This window comes from Poecilia mexicana, unplaced genomic scaffold (genome assembly GCF_051168715.1).
Source record: "Poecilia mexicana isolate PSO_F unplaced genomic scaffold, ASM5116871v1 scaffold_18, whole genome shotgun sequence".
NCBI lineage: Eukaryota > Metazoa > Chordata > Actinopteri > Cyprinodontiformes > Poeciliidae > Poecilia > Poecilia mexicana.
In genome coordinates, this window is record NW_028263387.1 from 13,937,008 (window position 1) to 13,954,978 (window position 17,971).

General features: G+C 41.9%; 1 protein-coding gene across 1 annotated transcript; it reads right to left on the reverse strand.

The window, feature by feature from the left end:
* Positions 1 to 14,223: 14,223 nt before the first annotated feature.
* On the reverse strand, positions 14,224 to 16,675 carry LOC106912076 (uncharacterized). The gene is made up of 2 exons (XM_088015400.1): positions 16,463 to 16,675; positions 14,224 to 16,346 (listed from the first exon to the last, which is right to left on the reverse strand). The coding sequence occupies exons 1-2, from the start codon at positions 16,465 to 16,467 to the stop codon at positions 14,294 to 14,296; spliced, it is 2,058 nt and encodes a 685-aa protein (XP_087871526.1). The 5' UTR covers positions 16,468 to 16,675; the 3' UTR covers positions 14,224 to 14,293.
* Positions 16,676 to 17,971: the final 1,296 nt, after the last annotated feature.

Genomic DNA, 17,971 nt, shown 5'->3' on the forward strand with positions numbered 1-17,971 from the left:
GTCACCTGAAAATATTTGAATATTGTCTTTAGGTCATAGTCTCTAGCATTACCAAATGTGGTTGGTCAGTGAGGCCCATAACATCTGGTTCCTGTCCTGTCAGACTCAAACTGCTGGAGGTTTTCTTCTGTTAAACTGAGATAGTCGTCCCCACTGTCACCTGACGCTTGCTCAGGATAGGAAACTCCAGATTCATTGTTCTGGTTTTCCTTGTAGATCTCCCAGTCGTTGCCTATGAGGTGCTCACCTTTTTAACTTTGAAGTTCAAGGCATAAAATATTTATTTTTACCAGCACTTCTACTTCACATAGATTAGATTAGGTTGTAATTTTTGTATAGGTTTCTGCTGCTTGAAGATATGTTAACGACTTTCCCCACTCTGACATATCCTCCTTCTGCTTTCTATTTGTGGATTGTTTGTAATTATTAACTTTGTATATTTTCTTTTTTAATTCTGTCTCTCATACTAAGCCTTAGGTTTCTTCCTGTCTGAAGGGAAAGGTTCATCTCCACCTTCACCAGTTGCTTGTGCTCAACTGGATCTCAACCCAAGAACCCAGAGTCCTGACAGAAACATTTCCCAAGTCAAGTAAATGGAAAACCAAGCAAAACTGGATGAGTAACACAAAGAAAAATCTGCAAATACAAAGTTTTAATTGACATAAATGGATTAAAGTGAAGGCGTCCGGCAGAAGACATGGGCTCTGTGAATTGCTATAGGCTTGGATCAGCAGCCTGGGTTGAGGATTAGAGACGTCTTCCACCCAGGACCTGTAAACTGGTGGAGGAGCCTAAGGAGAGGATGGAAGTCTGAAGAAGATGGAAGGACAAGGGTGGAGAAGAAGAGATGGGTTGAAGCTCGGCTGGTGAGCAGACGGAGCCGCGGATGGAGGAGTTTGAGGTTTAATGAGCCTATCAGCTCCAATGCTGATAGGCTGTGGTAGAAGCAGTAATTGGATGATGCAGGTGAGGCTGAAGAAAGTCTTCCAGCTTGTATTTATGTCTACGCTTCATTTTTGTTTATGCAATATTTGTACACTTAATATTTAATGTTTCTTAAGAAACTTTAGAAAACAAAGTTGAACAAAAGAAAAAACAGTACAACAGTTTGTTTTATATATAGTCTTATATGATTTTATTGTTTATCATAACGTTACTGTTGCTGCTTTATAATTTCTGTGGTCAAATCAGAAACACAGAACAGGGAAGTTAAAATCCAAACAGAGGCAATAGGAAAATTGTGTCAGTTGGAAACAAAACAGAGATGCAGTTTTGCATTTTGCTTTGCATTCAGTGTTGTGTTTTGCATTCTGTTTTGACTTGTTCAAATCTGATGGTGTGAAAAGAAACAATTCATTCCTATTTTATACCAGCTGTTGTGTTTCTTAAACATTTATATTTGTACTGCAGTATGTATGTAAATTATTATAGTTTATTTTAAATTTTTATTTTACAGTCACTTTATTTGGCATGTTACATCACGGGCTGCTGTTATGATGGTCACTTTTGTGCCTTTGGGATGTGTGTGTGCGTGTGTGCATGTGTGCATGTGTGTGTGCATGTGTGCGTGTGTGTGTGTGTGTGTGTGCGTGTGTGTAGGGGGTGCATCGGGATGTGGATGTTTTTAGCTGTTTGGACTCTGGAGAAACACTTTCATTTTCTCTGTTCTGCTAAAGGACAATGAAGTTTGAGTTGATCAGTCACAACGAGTTTTTCCTGAGGAATTTCTGTTCTTACCATTTACAGTAAATCAAATATTGTTTATCTATTTATGTATTAATTCATTCTGTGTGAAATGGTTAAAAAATAACAAACAAAAACCTTACGGTAGCTTTATGGTGTCTGTCGTGGGCATTAAAAACTCACTTTGTGTGCTGTCGGCCAGCTGTGAATGAATGAATGCCCTATGTGGGAAAGTGCGACATCGACAAAACACTGCTACTGGTGCCAGTTCACTTCCCCACATTCAACCACATTCACAGACTGCCAACATAGTCATATTAATAAAAATGCCACAACTTTGATAATAACATTTTGAGCTCCTATCACTCCCAGCATGCAAAAACAAAACCGCAGGTCTTTGCACAAAATCCTGTCAAAAGTCACTCCCTGTTCAGAACATGTTTTTTATTTTTGTTTTACCGTTTCCCGAATGAAGGGAGTTTTACACGAGCACAGGAAATTATGCAAATACATTTCTAAGTGATCGCATGGAATGAAATAAGAAGACCTTTATAATATAACTTAAAATGATGATTTTATATTGGCTTATTAGTTCACCCGCTTAGGCACAACAGACTGAAAACAAATCCTGGTGCAAAGCATTACTTGTTTTTTTTGTTTGTTTGTTTTTTTTTTGCACATTTTCCCTGTTTTAAATAAAGAAATAAAATGAAAATGAAATGAAAGAGATGTCTAAAGTCTAACTGAATCCAAAAAAAGACTGGACTTGAACTCAAATGGGTTAAAAGTAATTTATTTTTTTTGTCTCCTTGGGCTGGTATTAAAACAATGAGTGATTGGAATGGTTGAAAGAAATCTTGACAGAAACATGGAAAATTAGTTGATTTTTTTCTTCTGAGTTTTAATGAATAAATTCCAAGTTAATACAATAAACAGTAATGAACATATAGTTTTAAAATATGATTTTCATTGGTGAACATTCAATCAAGATTTACACTCATTGTACTATTGGAAAAATCTGTTTAGCTGTTATTAAATTAGACTTTTCTGCATATTTCACAATTTTCATTAAGAATACAAATTACTTTTCTCTGACTTTTTTACATAGTGATAGTCTGTTAACAGCAGACTATCACTGAGCAGTTTTCATGTGTAATTATTGTGTAGCTACTGGTGACACATCTCATAACTTCTCCCACAGGAAAGCGAATATACTGAATGTACAAGTTTGTATTTCATAAAAAAAGTTAAATAAAATGATTGAAAGCTAGTATATTAGGAGGCATGTCTTACAAACCTCACACAAATAAAAGGCTGGAAATTATGCTGGATTTACACCTACTTGAATAACTCTTAATATTCATGTTTGGTGAGCATAAATATAACTTACATTGTCATTACATTAAAAAAGTAAAAACAAAGAGCAAAGCTTATTTGCAATGATATTTACATAAAAAGTTGCAACTCTCAACTCAGTTGCTGAAAGGTGTTTTCATTACAGACTTAATCTCCAGGCTATTAGCTAAAGCAATACTTCCTAAAGGTTCAGGGGTATCAGTCATATAGTCTAGGCCTTTTAGTACCAACATACATTTTGATTAATATTTTCCTGTTAGGTAATAGAAACATTTAATATTCATACTGGCTCAATAGTAACAATGACAAAGCCACCATGCAGAACACGGTGATGAAACTTATCTTGTGGATTTCTCCACTTGCAACGTTTGCAGTAGTGTTAACGGCAGTTGTTGCTGCTGTTGTAGAAACTGTTGTATGTGCAACTGTAGTTGTCCTGGCATTCATTGTAGCGGTTGGAGCAACTGTGGCTGCTCTCTTAGAAGCAGGTGGTGTTGTTGGAGCATTTATGGTTGTTGTTAGAGGAACAGATGTAGTTGTTGGTGTAACTGTGGTTGCTGTTGCAGGACCAGTCGTAGTTGTTGGAGGAACTGTTGTAGATGCAGGAACAACTGTGGTTGTTGCAGATGAAATTGAGGTAATGGTAGGAGGAACAGTAGTAATTCTTAGAGGAACAGCTGTAGTTGTTGAAGCAGCTGAAGTGGTTGTTGTTGAAGAAACTGTGGTTGTCGGTGAAGTGGTGGTTATGGTAGGATTAACAGTTGTAATTGGAGGACCTGTGGTCACTGTTGGAGGAACAGCTGTAGTTGTTGCTGGAGGAATAGCGGTGGTTGTTGTTGCAGGACCAGTCGTAGTTGTTTGAGCAATGGTAGGGGTTGTAATTTGAGGTACAACTGTGGTTGTCGGTGCAAGGGAGGCTGTGAGAAGAACAGATGTAGTTGTTGGAGGAAGGGTGGTGGTTGTCACAGATGCAGTGGTGATTATGGTGGGAGTAGAAGTTGTTGTTGAATTAGCAGATGTAGTTGTGGGAGAAGCTGCGGTTGTCAGAGGTTCAGCTGTAGCCGTTGGAGCAACTGTGGTTGTTCTGGGAGCAGTTGTGCTTGTTGTTGAGGGAACAGATGTGGATGTCGGAGGAATTGTGGGCGTTGTTGGACTGACAGAAGATGTAGAGTTGGCAACTGCAAGTGGAGCAGGAGCAGCTGTAATGCAATAAAACTTATTGTAGTGATAGTTGAATATACATTTCATGTAAAAGATTTTATAGCAGAAAAATTATCTTTTTTTTTCCTTCACTAAATGGTGGAAGGAGTTAATATTCATTGCATGTAGATCACTCTAAATACCCTCCACTGATTTAAATCGTATATTTTCTCAGTATGCCAATGTTGCTGTTTTTATCAATCCAAACTTATAATTTTTTCTGTGCTGCATTAAACCATCATCCTTTGTTAGATCTTTCTTTTTTCAAGGTACTAATCTCACTAGCTCACTAATCTGTCATCAGATTAGACTTTTTGCCTGTCAGACAACTACAAAGTGTTTTCATCCTGAGGCTTCTTCCAATACGCTGTGACTCAGATCACTATAGGAGAGCTTTTCTGTCCGTAGCCCTCAACATCAACAATAACTCTTTAAATAAACTTGGGTAAGATGTTTCAATTAAATTTCCTTTAGAATTAATTAAGTATTTTTAAATTGAGTGGAATGAATCACCATCCAAAGAATCAGTTCAAAGTCTTTGTGATAACTATTTGTTTCTGTTCGTCTTTCTTTAAAATGAAGACATTTCAAAGATCCACTTCAAACCTCTCACTGTTAGAAACAGAAGACTTAATATGACTCGAAAATCCATTATGATTCCAGTTGAATCTGCAAAATCAAATACAGACTTTTATCTGCTGAAATGATGCACACACATTTACATTGTACATTAATTACTGAATATTTAAAAAAAATCTACTGCTATCAGTTAAGATTTAATTTTAATTATTTGACAAAGTATATGCAGTAACATATTTGTTAGTCTGTTACTTAAAAGGACTTTACAGAGTTGCTAAGAATGTTAAACCTACTCCTCGTATCTTACTTTACAACATACTTATGCTGACCATAACCCTAAATCTAAACTATTTTAAATTGACTTTAAAAGAAAAGGAAAGCAATAAATAAGTTGGTCGATATTTTTTTATTTAATGATTGTGTGTTATGAAAATGTATAGTGCATAGTGAAAACAGAGCAAATCATTCCTACAGAAGATGGTCAACAACCTAAAGTGCTTCAGCTGTTGATGTTGTCTGAAACCGATCCGTGTAACTATGTGACACATTTGCATAAACGTTACACAACAGCTAGAATTGTACATTTTATGCAAAGAGTGGACATTTCCTCTACATATCCCTCTTTAACCTTTTGTTAGAGAACAGTCAGAACAACAGCCTTATGATTGTTAGACAAATGTATGTATTTTATGGTGATCACCAGTGAAACTGATTTATTTCTCTCCCCAAGACATTTTTTCATGATTTAATCCAGATAAAAGTTCACATTAAGATCTTTTTAAATATTCCTTTGCTATTGGGGAAGAAAAAACGGTATTATCAGAGAGTAAGTCGATGACATTCTTAGGACACTTTGTATTAAATCAAGATTTACTCTGAAGAAGCAAAGGCAGATCATAAATGCTGGAAGAGATGTACATAAATGTACATAAACAGTAATCAGCAGGTAATAATGAAAAATCTCTTTTGAATGACAAAAAGTACTGTATTATTTATACCCAGAACATTTCCATGTTAATATTTTAGTTAGCGTTAAGTGTTAGGGTAGAGTAACGTCCCCAGAACAAGCTACACTATAGTCATGCTAGTGTCACCATAACTGGGCTTCATCAATTTGACATGCTTTACCTGTGTTGAAAATGTAATAGCTTAGAGAAGTTGTGTTTTAGAAATGATTAGTGTTCCCTGCTATAGCAGCATTTCCTAAAAATCTTTGCAAATATTTGCACAAATTCAAATCTAAAAATAATCAAGGAAAAACACATAAACACAAATAATGAGGTAGAAAAGTGGACAAAAGTACTTACTCAAATGTGAAATTCAGAAAGAATTTTCTTTATTGTGATGTCCACCACCACATGGTATTGTAACCTTATGTAGCATAAATTAAAGTCTGAAAAGTTTTTTTTTCAGGAATTTCGTGGAACTTCACTTATGTAATATCTTTAAATAGTCTGATTTCCAGGCTCAGATGGGCAGCAGTCCTCCTTCAGCTATTCCGAGAACAGATTATGTCTATTGCTTTGAAGCTTTCATGGCATCCTACTAAGTTTGACTCAACAAAAATAAATGTTTCTGCCCACACCCATTATTCAAAGCAGTTACGGGCAAAAAAAAAAAAAAGCCTCTATTTGAATGTTCTATAATCCTCTGGTCAGTTATTTGTGAAGCAGGCCAAATGCCAATATGACGAAGTTCAAAGATGTGGCTCAATATTGAGAATTACAAGGTTTCCATTCAGTTTAGTTAGCATTGACTCCCATTGTAGTGAACCCCATTTTTCACTTTTCACTTGGCCCCTTGCAATAGTTGCTCTACATCCAATGCTAATTCTTAGACATCAATTTCTGCTGGGAAAATAAGAACACACATGTCAAAAAACTTCAGCTGAATGTGGAACATCATCATCCCATCAGTGGGTGTAATGAAGAGAGCTTTCTCAGGCTGGCCTTCAGCCTCTACAGGTTTTGTGACAGAGAAACCAGACACAGGCGGAAACCCCCACACCCCAAAGAGCTCAGGCACCATGTGAATATGCATTTTTGCAGGAGTGTGATCTTGCTCAACTAAATGTGACATTCAAATTCAAAAAGAAAGGAGAAAGAGATGGATGGGGCTGAAAAATGTAAGGAGACGAATCTAAAACGTGTGTGCAGGACACATGCAAATGCAGCAAGTTAACACAGTTTCTGTGTGAAGGAGGTCAGTGATGACCAAGCAGCAGGACTACAGCAGGTCAGCAAGTATTCCCTACATGTGTGTGTTCAGGGCAAACACAGCATTAATAATTACACATGTAACACTAATTAATAAAATCATCCCCTACTGGCTGACCAATAAAAGGCACAGATTCCTTTATTGTAAGAGGAAACATTTTAGGAGAAAGCCTGTGTTCAGAATAAAAAAGAAATTTCTGAATATAGAGGCTACACGTAGTTGTCCTGTTAAACATTAATAAATTCCCTTCATAATGTAATGAAGCTTAGGCGCAAGTTCAAACTGGAAGAGTCTCGCCCCACCTGCCTCATTAATCAGCGCCTCCCTCTCATCATCCTGGACCTATCAGTGCTGTATCAAGCCACGTCATGGCCAATCACTGACCGAGCTACAGTTGATAAGAACCTTCATCCATGGCCTTCTCTTTTTGTCCCCCTCTCCTTATTTTCAGGTTTCATTCCAGAATGATCTTATCTCTCGCCCGCATCCTCCAACCTTCACCCCGTGAGGCTAATCTTAACTCTAGCATCTCATCTCCAGTAGCAGGAAGTCATCTTCTTACTTTTTAACCTATTCCCTCTTTTATCATTTTCTTGTCATCTTAGTAATGCCTAGCCGACCCCTTCCACCTGCTAAACATTATTTCATAGCATCACCTCATCACCCCAGCTGGCCTTCATCTACCAGCAACCCACCATTTAATGCCTCGCAGCATCCCCAGCTGGACTTCATCTACCAGCATACCACCATTTAACGCCTTGTGGCATCCCAAGCTGGCCTTCATCTACCAGCATCCTGTCATTCACGCCTTACGGCATCCCCTGCTGGCCTTCATCTACCAGCATCCCTCCATTTAATGCCTAGCAGCGTCCCCAGCTGGCCTTTATCTACCAGCATACCACAATTTAACGCCTTGTGGCATCCCTAGCCGGCCTTCATCTACCAGCATCCCACCATTTAACGACTTGCAGCATCCCCAGCTGGACTTCATCTACCAGCATACCACAATTTAACGCCTTGTGGCATCCCTAGCCGGCCTTCATCTACCAGCATCCCATCATTTAACGCCTTGTGGCATCCCTAGCTGGCCTTCATCTACCAGCATCTCACCATTCAACACCTTACGGCATCCCCTGCTGGCCTTCATCCACCAACATTCCACTATCCAACGCCTCGTGGTGTCCCATGTTGGCCCCTATCCATCCTACTCCTTATAGCGACCTTAGACAATGTCTTCCTCACGACTCCTCACTGATGCCCTCTCTGTATTGCCGCCTCCTTTGCTCCCCTCAAATTCCAACCTGCAAACCCTGCATAATGTAACCTCTCCTACCCGGGCTTCGGCCCCGGCTTCAGCCCTCATTTATGGGGGACTACATTCCTATGCAGCATCAGGAATGTCCATCGAGCTTATCGCAGTTCCAGCTCGACGTCCTTAGCTAAATAACTTTAATGTTTACTTGTTAATAAACCTTTTAATCGCTTTCTTTCTCTGTCTCCAGATTGAAATAGGTCTGTATAGCTTTGGAGGTTGTTTATTTGTTCCATTAAATTTGCTTTAATTTTTATAATCTGATTGCTTAATAAACTTTTGTTACTTTTAATTGTGTCATTAAATATGTACATGCTAAATGTTGATTGTGTTTTAGAAACAGATAAAAGACATCTTCAAATCAAGTCCCCAGGCTGAATTTCAATCCCAAGCCGCCCCTGGATCAGTGATCTGCAATCTGGACCTTCACATAATATATGAAGTGAAGATTTTTCTTTCATTTTTTTGCTCTGTGCCCCCATTAAAAACAAAAAACAAAAAAAACAAAGGACCAATGCTATATCTCATAATTTATTTTTATTATACTGATCACTATACAGGAAAAAATAAGCAAAATACTTTCAGAATACTGAATACAGAATATTTTTGTGTGATAAATATAACTAAAAGAAAAAGAAAAACTAGACAATCATACAGGACATTGATCAGACAGCCATACAATATTCATTGAGAGAGAAATCTTAAGGATTACCTAAACAGTCTCTGACCTAAATAATCCTTAATTACCTTCATGTTACCTTTCAAAGATCATAAATTATATTACTTTACCATAATAATTAAGTTTACATAAATAAATAAGAAAGAACTGATACGAACAAACTAGAATGGCCTGACAATTCAAATAAACACAATCACTGTTACACAGTATCAAGTTTCAATAAATGCTTTTAAAGTTTTAAAGTGTCATGAGTGAATTTTTAGAATGTCCTTCTTCACACCAGTAAAAATTGACATTTTCCAGTACATCTTCCTCTGGAAACCAGCAGGGTCATTATTGCTGGTTTGAAAGAAGCCATGACAACAGGACCAAGCTGAGTGCAGTGATGAGGCTGATGTTGTGGCTTACTCCACTCGATACAGCTGCAAGTGAGGAAAACAAACACATGACCTTATTTGAAAAGAAACTTCTCTGTTATATTGCAGATTTTGTATAATTGCAATGCTAACTTATTTTTATTTGAATGTAATTTAGCTTACCTGTGTCATCCACAAGAATAGAACCAGTGTCGATGTTGAAAGTTGTGACGTTCAAAGCTGCTTTCAGCAAAACCTCTGCAATTTGAATGTTGCTAGGTACAAACGCTGCTGAGAATTTAAGGTTCATGTTGTTGATAATGGATCCGTTGCTAAAAATGAAACAAAATATCAGTTAATTTGTCCACATTTATATTCAACAATGTTTAAAATCGCCTGCAGATCATACCTGAATGAAGTTACAATGAAGTCGCGTAACGTAGAAAACTCTCGCTGGAAGAGAGGTTCAAGCTGCAGGAAGACAAAGAAAAATATTGTTCTGTAAATTAAAGTTGTAATTTTTATACATATATCATTCATCCAAATCCTGAAATTATATCAAATACATATTCTATATTCCAATTCTAAATCAGGGAATAAATTTACACTGTACAGGTGAAGGTCTAGATTTCTTTTCTAACAACCCTAATTTGCCCCCCCTGTGGTTTTGCCCCCACAGGGTATAGAAAATAGTTTATTTCATTAAATTTTCATTTTTTCGATACAAAATAATGTAGACATGCTTGTACAGCTTTATGGTTCTGTCTCACAACATATGTCAACTTGAAAGTGTTGTTTGTTAAAGCTCTTTTCCAGATATTTTACTATCAGCTGAAATAAGACTTACATATGACTTTATAAGTGCAGCTCGACTTTTAAATGCGGCAGATGATGGGTTCAGCAAATCAGTGGTGAAGGTCTCGCCACGAGACCTGAAAGTCAGTTTCCTTGTGATTATTGCCTCCACAGTTGGAGTTATTTTGGTTGTTGGTTTAGCTGTAGTAGTTGTAGTTGTGGTTTTGGTTGTTGGTTTAGCTGTAGTAGTTGTAGTTGTGGTTTTGGTTGTTGGTTTAACTGCAGTAGTTGTAGTTGTGGTATTGGTTGTTGGTTGAACAGCAGTAGTTGTAGTTGAGTTTGGAGCCATGGTAGTGACTGTAGAATTTGTGGTGGGTAATGTGGTTGGCAAAGGTGAGCCTGCCAGAAAAAGAAAAGAAAAAAGACAATGCTGCTTAAATAAAAACGTACATTGCTCTGTTTCTGTGTTGTGTTAGACCACTTTTTACTTACGTATTACTTCGACAGAGCCAGGTGAAAATGGGACATCAATGATAGTGTTGTTATTGGCTGTATCTATAGCATCTGCTAACGTTTTTTGTACTACTTCGTTCTTTGGGAGTTCCACCAGTGGAGTGGTTTTGTTAAACTCCACCCCAACTTCTGCTTCTGTGACATTCATTCGAATTCGGGATGCTAAAGAAACTCTACAAAATAATCATAAAAAACAAGTTTAGGAAAACATTTATTCATTTTTTTAAATAAATAAATGAATAATTAATCTTACCTAAATGCAATGACATAACTACGGATGAAGAGGGCTCCGAAAGCTTTCCTGTAGAGCATGTCATACTGTAGGACAAAAAATTAAGTACAATAAGAATGTTGTATAACTGAATATTTTAATATTTCAATTGAATGTCTGATAATATGACCAAAACGATACATTTTACTAATGCACTTACTACTGCTGTGATCCTTTTTGCAAGGTCCATAAATTGTTGGCTTGTTTCATTTTTGAGATCTTCATTAAATGGTATGAAAACAACCACTCCAACATAATAAACTGCAGCAGGAGATTCAGTTGTAGTAGTTGTAGTTGTGTTAGTAGCTGGGACTGGTTGAAAGGCTGTGGTTTGGTTTGGAGTAGATGGCATCAAGGTTGGTTTAGGAGCTGTGGTGGGAGATGAAACTGTTGTGTTTGATTGAGAAGCTGTGGATGGAGCTGCTGTAGTTGTGGTTGGAGCAACTGTTGTGGTGGCTGGAGAAACAGTGGTTATGATTGGAGCTTCTGTCATTGTAGTTGTAGTTGGAGCACCTGTGGTGGTTCGAACAGCTGTTGTTGTGGTTGGAGCAGCTGTGTTTGTGGTCGGTGTTGCTGTTGTGGTGGTTGGAGTAGCTGTGGTTGTTGTTACAGCTGCTGTGGTTGTGGTTGGAGCTGCTGTGGTTGTTGTTGGAGTTGCTGTGGTTGTGGTTGATGCAGCTGTTGTTGTGGTTGGAGTAGCAGTGGTTGTTGATGGAGCAGGTGTAGTTGTGGTTGGTGCAGCTGTAGTTGTGGTTGGAGCAGTTGTGGTTGTGGTTGGAGCTGTTGTGGTTGTGGTTGAAGTAGCTGTTATTGTGGTTGGAGTAGCAGTGGTTGTAGTTGGAGCAGCTGTAGTTGTAGTTGGAGCAGCTGTTATTGTGGTAGGTGCAGCCGTGGTTGTGGTTGGAGCTGCTCTGGATGTGGTTGGAGCTGCTGTGGTTGTGGTTGGAGCTGTTGTGGTTGTGGTTGAAGTAGCTGTTATTGTGGTTGGTGCAGCCGTGGTTGTGGTTGGAGCAGTTGCGGTTGTGGTTGGAGCAGTTGCGGTTGTGGTTGGAGCTGCTGTGGTTGTGGTTGGAGCAGCTGTAGTTGTAGTTGGAGCAGCTGTTATTGTGGTTGGTGCAGCCGTGGTTGTGGTTGGAGCAGTTGCGGTTGTGGTTGGAGCTGCTCTGGTTGTTGTTGGAGCTGCTGTTGTTGAGCTTGGAGCTGCTGTGGTTGTGGTTGGAGCTGCTGTGGTTGTGGATGGAGCAGCTGTTGTTGTGGTTGGAGCTGCTGTTGTTGTTGTTGGAGCAGTTGTGGTTGTTGTTGGAGCTGCTGTGGTTGTTGTTGTAGCACTTGTGGTTGTGGTTGGAGTAGCGGTGGTTGAAGTTGGAGCACCTGTAGTTGTGATTTGAGTAGCTGTAATTGTGGTTGGAGCTCCTGTGGTTGTTGTTGGAGCGGCTGTTGTGGTGGTTGGAGTAGCAGTGGTTGTTGTAGGAGCACCTGTAGTTGTGGTTGGAGCAGCTGTGGTTGTGGTTGGAGCTGCTGTGGTTGTTGTTGGAGCAACTGTAGTTGTGGTTGGAGCTGCTGTTGTGGTTGGAGCTGGTGTGGATGTGGTTGGAGCTGCTGTGGTTGTTGTTGGAGCAGCTGTTGTGGTTGGAGCTGCTGTGGTTGTTGTTGTAGCACCTGTGGTTGTGGTCGGACCTGCTGTGGTTGGAGTAGCAGTGGTAGTGGTTGGAGCAGCTGTTGTGGTGGTTGGAGTAGCAGTGGTTGTTGGAGCACCTGTAGTTGTGGTTGGAGCTGCAGTGGTTGGAGTAGCAGCAGTTGTGGTTGGAGCTGCTGTTATGGTTGGAGCAGCTGTGGTTGTGGTTGGAGCTAATGTAGTTGTGGTTGGAGCTGCTGTGGATGTGGTTGGAGCTTCTGTGGTTGTGGTTGGAGGTGCTGTGGTTGTGGTGGGAGCACTGGTTGTGGTTGGAGCTGCTGTGGTTGTGGTTGGTGCTGCTGTGGTTGTGGTTGGAGCAGCTGTGGTTGTGCTTTGAGCTGCTGTGGTTGTGGTTGGAGCTGCTGTGGTTGTGGATGGAGCAGCTGTTGTTGTGGTTGGAGGTGCTGTGGTTGTGGTTGGAGCACTTGTGGTTGTGGTTGGAGCAACTGTTGTGGTGGCTGGAGTAGAAGTGGTTATGATTGGAGCTTCTGTCATTGTAGTTGGAGCAGCTGTAGTTGTAGTTGGAGCTGCTGTTGTTGTGCTTGGAGCAGCTGTTGTTGTGGTTGGAGGTGCTGTGGTTGTGATTGGAGCTGCTGTAGTTGTGGTTGGAACAGCTGTAGTTGTGGTTGGAGCAGTTGTGGTTGTGGGTGGAGCTGCTGTGGTTGTGGTTGGAGCTGCTGTTGTTGTGCTTGGAGCTGCTGTGGTTGTGGTTGGAGTTGCTGTGGTTGTGGTTGGAGCTGCTGTGGTTGTGGATGGAGCAGCTGTTGTTGTGGTTGGAGTAGCTGTTGTGGTCGGAGAAGCTGTGGTTGTGGTCGGAGCTGCTGTTGTGGTTGCTGGAGTAGCAGTGGTTATGGTTGGAGCTGCTGTCATTGTAGTTGGAGCAGCTGTAGTTGTAGTTGGAGCAGTTGGTGTTGTGGTTGAAGCTGCTGTTGTTGTGGTTGGAGCTGCTGTTGTTGTGGTTGGAGTAGCAGTGGTTGTTGTTGGAGCAGCTGTGGTTGTGGTTGGAGCTACTGTGTTTGTGGTCGGTGTTGCTGTTGTTGTCGTTGAAGCTGCTGTTGTGGTGGTTGGAGTAGCTGTGGTTGTTGTTACAGCTGCTGTGGTTGTGGTTGGAGCTGCTGTGGTTGTGGTTGGAACTGTTGTGGTTATGGTTGGAGCACTTGTGGTTGTGGTTGGAGCAGCAGTGGTTGTTGTTGGAGTTGCTGTGGTTGTGGTTGATGCAGCTGTTGTTGTGGTTGGAGTAGCTGTTGTGGTTGGAGGTGCTGTGGTTGTGGTGGTAGCACTTGTGGTTGTGGTTGGAGCTGCTGTGGTTGTGGTTGATGCTGCTGTGGTTGTGGTTGGAGCAGCTGTTGTTGTTGTTGGAGCACCTGGAGTTGTGGTTGGTGCTGCTGTAGTTGTGGTTGGAGCAGCTGTTGTTGTGGTTGGAGGTGCTGTGGTTGTGGTTGGAGCTGCTGTACTTGTGGTTGGAGCTGCTGTGGTTGTGGTTGGAGTTGCTGTGGTTGTGGTTGGAGCTGCTGTGGTTGTGGATGGAGCAGCTGTTGTTGTGGTTGGAGTAGCTGTTGTGGTCGGAGAAGCTGTGGTTGTGGTCGGAGCTGCTGTTGTGGTTACTGGAGTAGCAGTGGTTATGGTTGGAGCTGCTGTACTTGTGGTTGGAGCAGCTCTAGTTGTGGTTGGAGCAGCTGTAGTTGTGGTTGGAGCTGCTGTTGTTGTGCTTTGAGGTGCTGTGGTTGTGGTTGGAGCTGCTGTGGTTGTGGATGGAGCAGCTGTTGTTGTGGTTGGAGTTGCTGTGGTTGTGGTTGGAGCACTTGTGGTTGTGGTTGGAGCAACTGTTGTGGTGGCTGGAGTAGAAGTGGTTATGATTGAAGCGTCTGTCATTGTAGTTAGAGCAGCTGTAGTTGTAGTTGGAGCAGTTGGTGTTGTGGTTGAAGCTGCTGTTGTTGTGGTTGAAGCTGCTGTTGTGGTCGGAGCTGCTGTGGTTGTGGTTGGAGCTGCTGTGGTTGTGGTTGGAGCTGTTGTGGTTTTGGTTGGAGCAGTTGTGGTTGTGGTTGGAGCTGCTGTTGTTGTGGTTGTAGCTGCTGTGGTTGTGGTTGGAGCTTCTGTAGTTGCGGTTGCAGCAGCTGTAGTTGTGGTTGGATCTGCTGTGGATGTGGTTGGAGCTGCTGTAGTTGTGGTTGGAGCAGCTGTAGTTGTGGTTGGATCTGCTGTGGATGTGGTTGGAGCTGCTGTGGTCGTTGTTGGAGCTGCTGTGGTTGTGGTTGGAACTGCTGTGGATGTGGTTGGAGCTGCTGTGGTTGTTGTTGGAGCAGCTGTGGTTGTGGTTGGAGCTGCTGTAGTTGTGGTTGGAGCAGCTGCAGTTGTGGTTGGAGCTGCTGTGGATGTGGTTGGAGTTGCTGTGGTTGTCGTTGATGCAGCTGTTGTGGTTGGAGCAGCTGTTGTAGTTGGAGCTGCTGTGGTTGTGGTTGGAGCTGTTGTGGTTGTGGTTGGTGCTGCTGTGGTTGTGGTTGGAGCAGCTGTGGTTGTTGTTGGAGCACTTGTGGTTGTGGTTGGAGCTGAGGTAGTTGTGGTTGGAACAGCTGTGGTTGTGGTTGGAGATGCTGTGGTTGTTGTTGGAGTTGCTGTGGTTGTGGTTGATGCAGCTATTGTTGTGGTTGGAGCAGCTGTTGTGGTTGGAGCTGCTGTGGTTGTGGTTGGAGCTGTTGTGGTTGTGGTTGGAGCTGCTGTGGTTGTGGTTGGAGCTGTTGTGGTTGTGGTTGGAGCTGTTGTGGTTGTGGTTGGTGCTGCTGTTGTTGTTGTTGGAGCACTTGTGGTTGTGGTTGGAGCAGCTGTTGTTGTGGTTGAAGCTGCTGTTGTGGTCGGAGCTGCTGTGGTTGTGGTTGGAGCTGTTGTGGTTGTGGTTGGTGCTGCTGTGGTTGTGGTTGGAGCAGCTGTTGTTGTGGTTGAAGCTGCTGTTGTGGTCGGAGCTGCTGTGGTTGTGGTTGGAGCTGCTGTGGTTGTGGTTGGAGCTGTTGTGGTTTTGGTTGGAGCAGTTGTGGTTGTGGTTGGAGCTGCTGTTGTTGTGGTTGTAGCTGCTGTGGTTGTGGTTGGAGCTTCTGTAGTTGCGGTTGCAGCAGCTGTAGTTGTGGTTGGATCTGCTGTGGATGTGGTTGGAGCTGCTGTAGTTGTGGTTGGAGCAGCTGTAGTTGTGGTTGGATCTGCTGTGGATGTGGTTGGAGCTGCTGTGGTTGTTGTTGGAGCTGCTGTAGTTGTGGTTGGATCTGCTGTGGATGTGGTTGGAGCTGCTGTAGTTGTGGTTGGAGCAGCTGTAGTTGTGGTTGGATCTGCTGTGGATGTGGTTGGAGCTGCTGTGGTCGTTGTTGGAGCTGCTGTGGTTGTGGTTGGAACTGCTGTGGATGTGGTTGGAGCTGCTGTGGTTGTTGTTGGAGCAGCTGTGGTTGTGGTTGGAGCTGCTGTAGTTGTGGTTGGAGCAGCTGTAGTTGTGGTTGGAGCTGCTGTGGATGTGGTTGGAGCTGCTGTGGTTGTTGTTGGAGCTTCTGTAGTTGTGGTTGGAGCTGCTGTGGATGTGGTTGGAGCCGCTGTGGTTGTTGTTGGAGCTGCTGTGGTTGGAGCTCCTGTGGATGTGGTTGGAGTAGCCGTGATTGTTGTTGGAGCTGCTGTAGTTGTGGTTGGAGCTTCTGTGGTTGTGGTTGGAGCAGCAGTGGTTGTGGTTGGAGGTACTGTGGTGATAGTTTGATACGAGAATTATTAAACAGTACTGTATCACTTAGTGATTCAAGAATGTTGGTAATGTACAGAATTATAAATTTTTATGGATGTATTTTACTTTGCTTACCACATTCTCCAATGCAAACCGTTGACTCTTCCACTGAGAATTCAATTATGTTTGGTGCCTCTTTGATTAAAACATTTTCGATATCTTGATCACTCGGAAGATTTGTTGCTTCAAATACGAGGTCCAGCGTGTTGATAACTGATCCCCTTCTGCAAATATAGAGAAACAAAAACTAATTTATAACAAAGTCTCATTTAGAATACATAAATGTGTTTTTTTTTTCAGTACCTGAATGAGACAATTGTCAAACTCAAGAATGATGGAAATGCTCCTTTGTAGAGGGCATAAAGCTGCAAAGAAATTATGTGAAATTAATTATTTCCTTTCTGTTTTACAATGTTATATCTCAGAATTTGAAGTAGCAAAAACATGCTGTCATCTGATTTCAAAACAATGAGAAAGCATGTAATTAACACCATCAATTACATTATTTGAGTGGTAAAATTCATTGAATTTTCTTATTACAATATTTTGTTTTAGAAAAAAAACTAAGGTCCAAATGGCCATGTTCTTTAAAGAATGTTGTATTCATCTAACAATACTGTATACTTCCTTAGTCTTGATAAAATAGGGTTCCCTTGCCTATCTAGATTCGAAAGCAGGATCTTATTGCCAGAAGATGATAATACGCTGTTATACCAATGTTAGACAATATAATGTTATCTGAAATAAAAAAAAGTAGAAAAAATTAGGAGATTAAGAAAGTAAAACTTACACGACTCAACAAAAGTTGGGATCGTTGGTTGAAAGCAGTCGAAGAACTGATTTCAAGATCGCTGGTAAAGATATCCTTAGGAGACCTAAAGGTCATCCGGCGGACAACTGTCATTTTAGTTGTGCCAACGGTAGTTGTTGCTGTTGTAGAAACTGTGGTTGGAGCAGCTGTGGTTGTGGTTGGTGCAGCTGTGGTTGTGGTTGGTGCAGCTGTGGTTGTGGTTGGAAAATCTGTAGTTGTTGGAACTGCTGTGGTTGTTGTTAGAGCTGCTGTGGTTGTGGTTGGAGCAGCTGTGGTGGTTGGAGCAGCTGTTGTTGTTGTTGCTGGAACTGCTGTGGTTGTGGTTGGAACTGCTGTGGTTGTGGTTGGAGCTGCTGTGGTTGTGGTTGGAGCTGCTGTTGTTGTTGGAGCTGCAGTGATTGTGGTTGGAGCAGCTGTGGTTGTTGTTGGAGCTGCTGTGGTTGTGGTTGGAGCACTTGTGGTTGTGGTTGGAGCCGCGGTGGTTGTGGTCGGTGCTACTGTTGTTGTTGTGGGAGCTGCTGTGGTTGTGGATGGAGCAGCTGTGGTTGTTGTTGGAGCAACTGTTGTGGTGGTTGGAGTAGCAGTGGTTGTGGGTGGAGCTGCTGTGGTTGTTGTTGGAGTTGCTGTAGTTGTGGTTGGTGCATCTGTTGTTGTGGTTGGAGTAGCAGTGGTTGTGGGTGGAGCTGCTGTGGTTGTTGTTGGAGTTCCTGTAGTTGTGGTTGGAGCTCCTGTAGTTGTGGTTGGAGTAGCAGTGGTTGTGGTTGGAGCTGCTG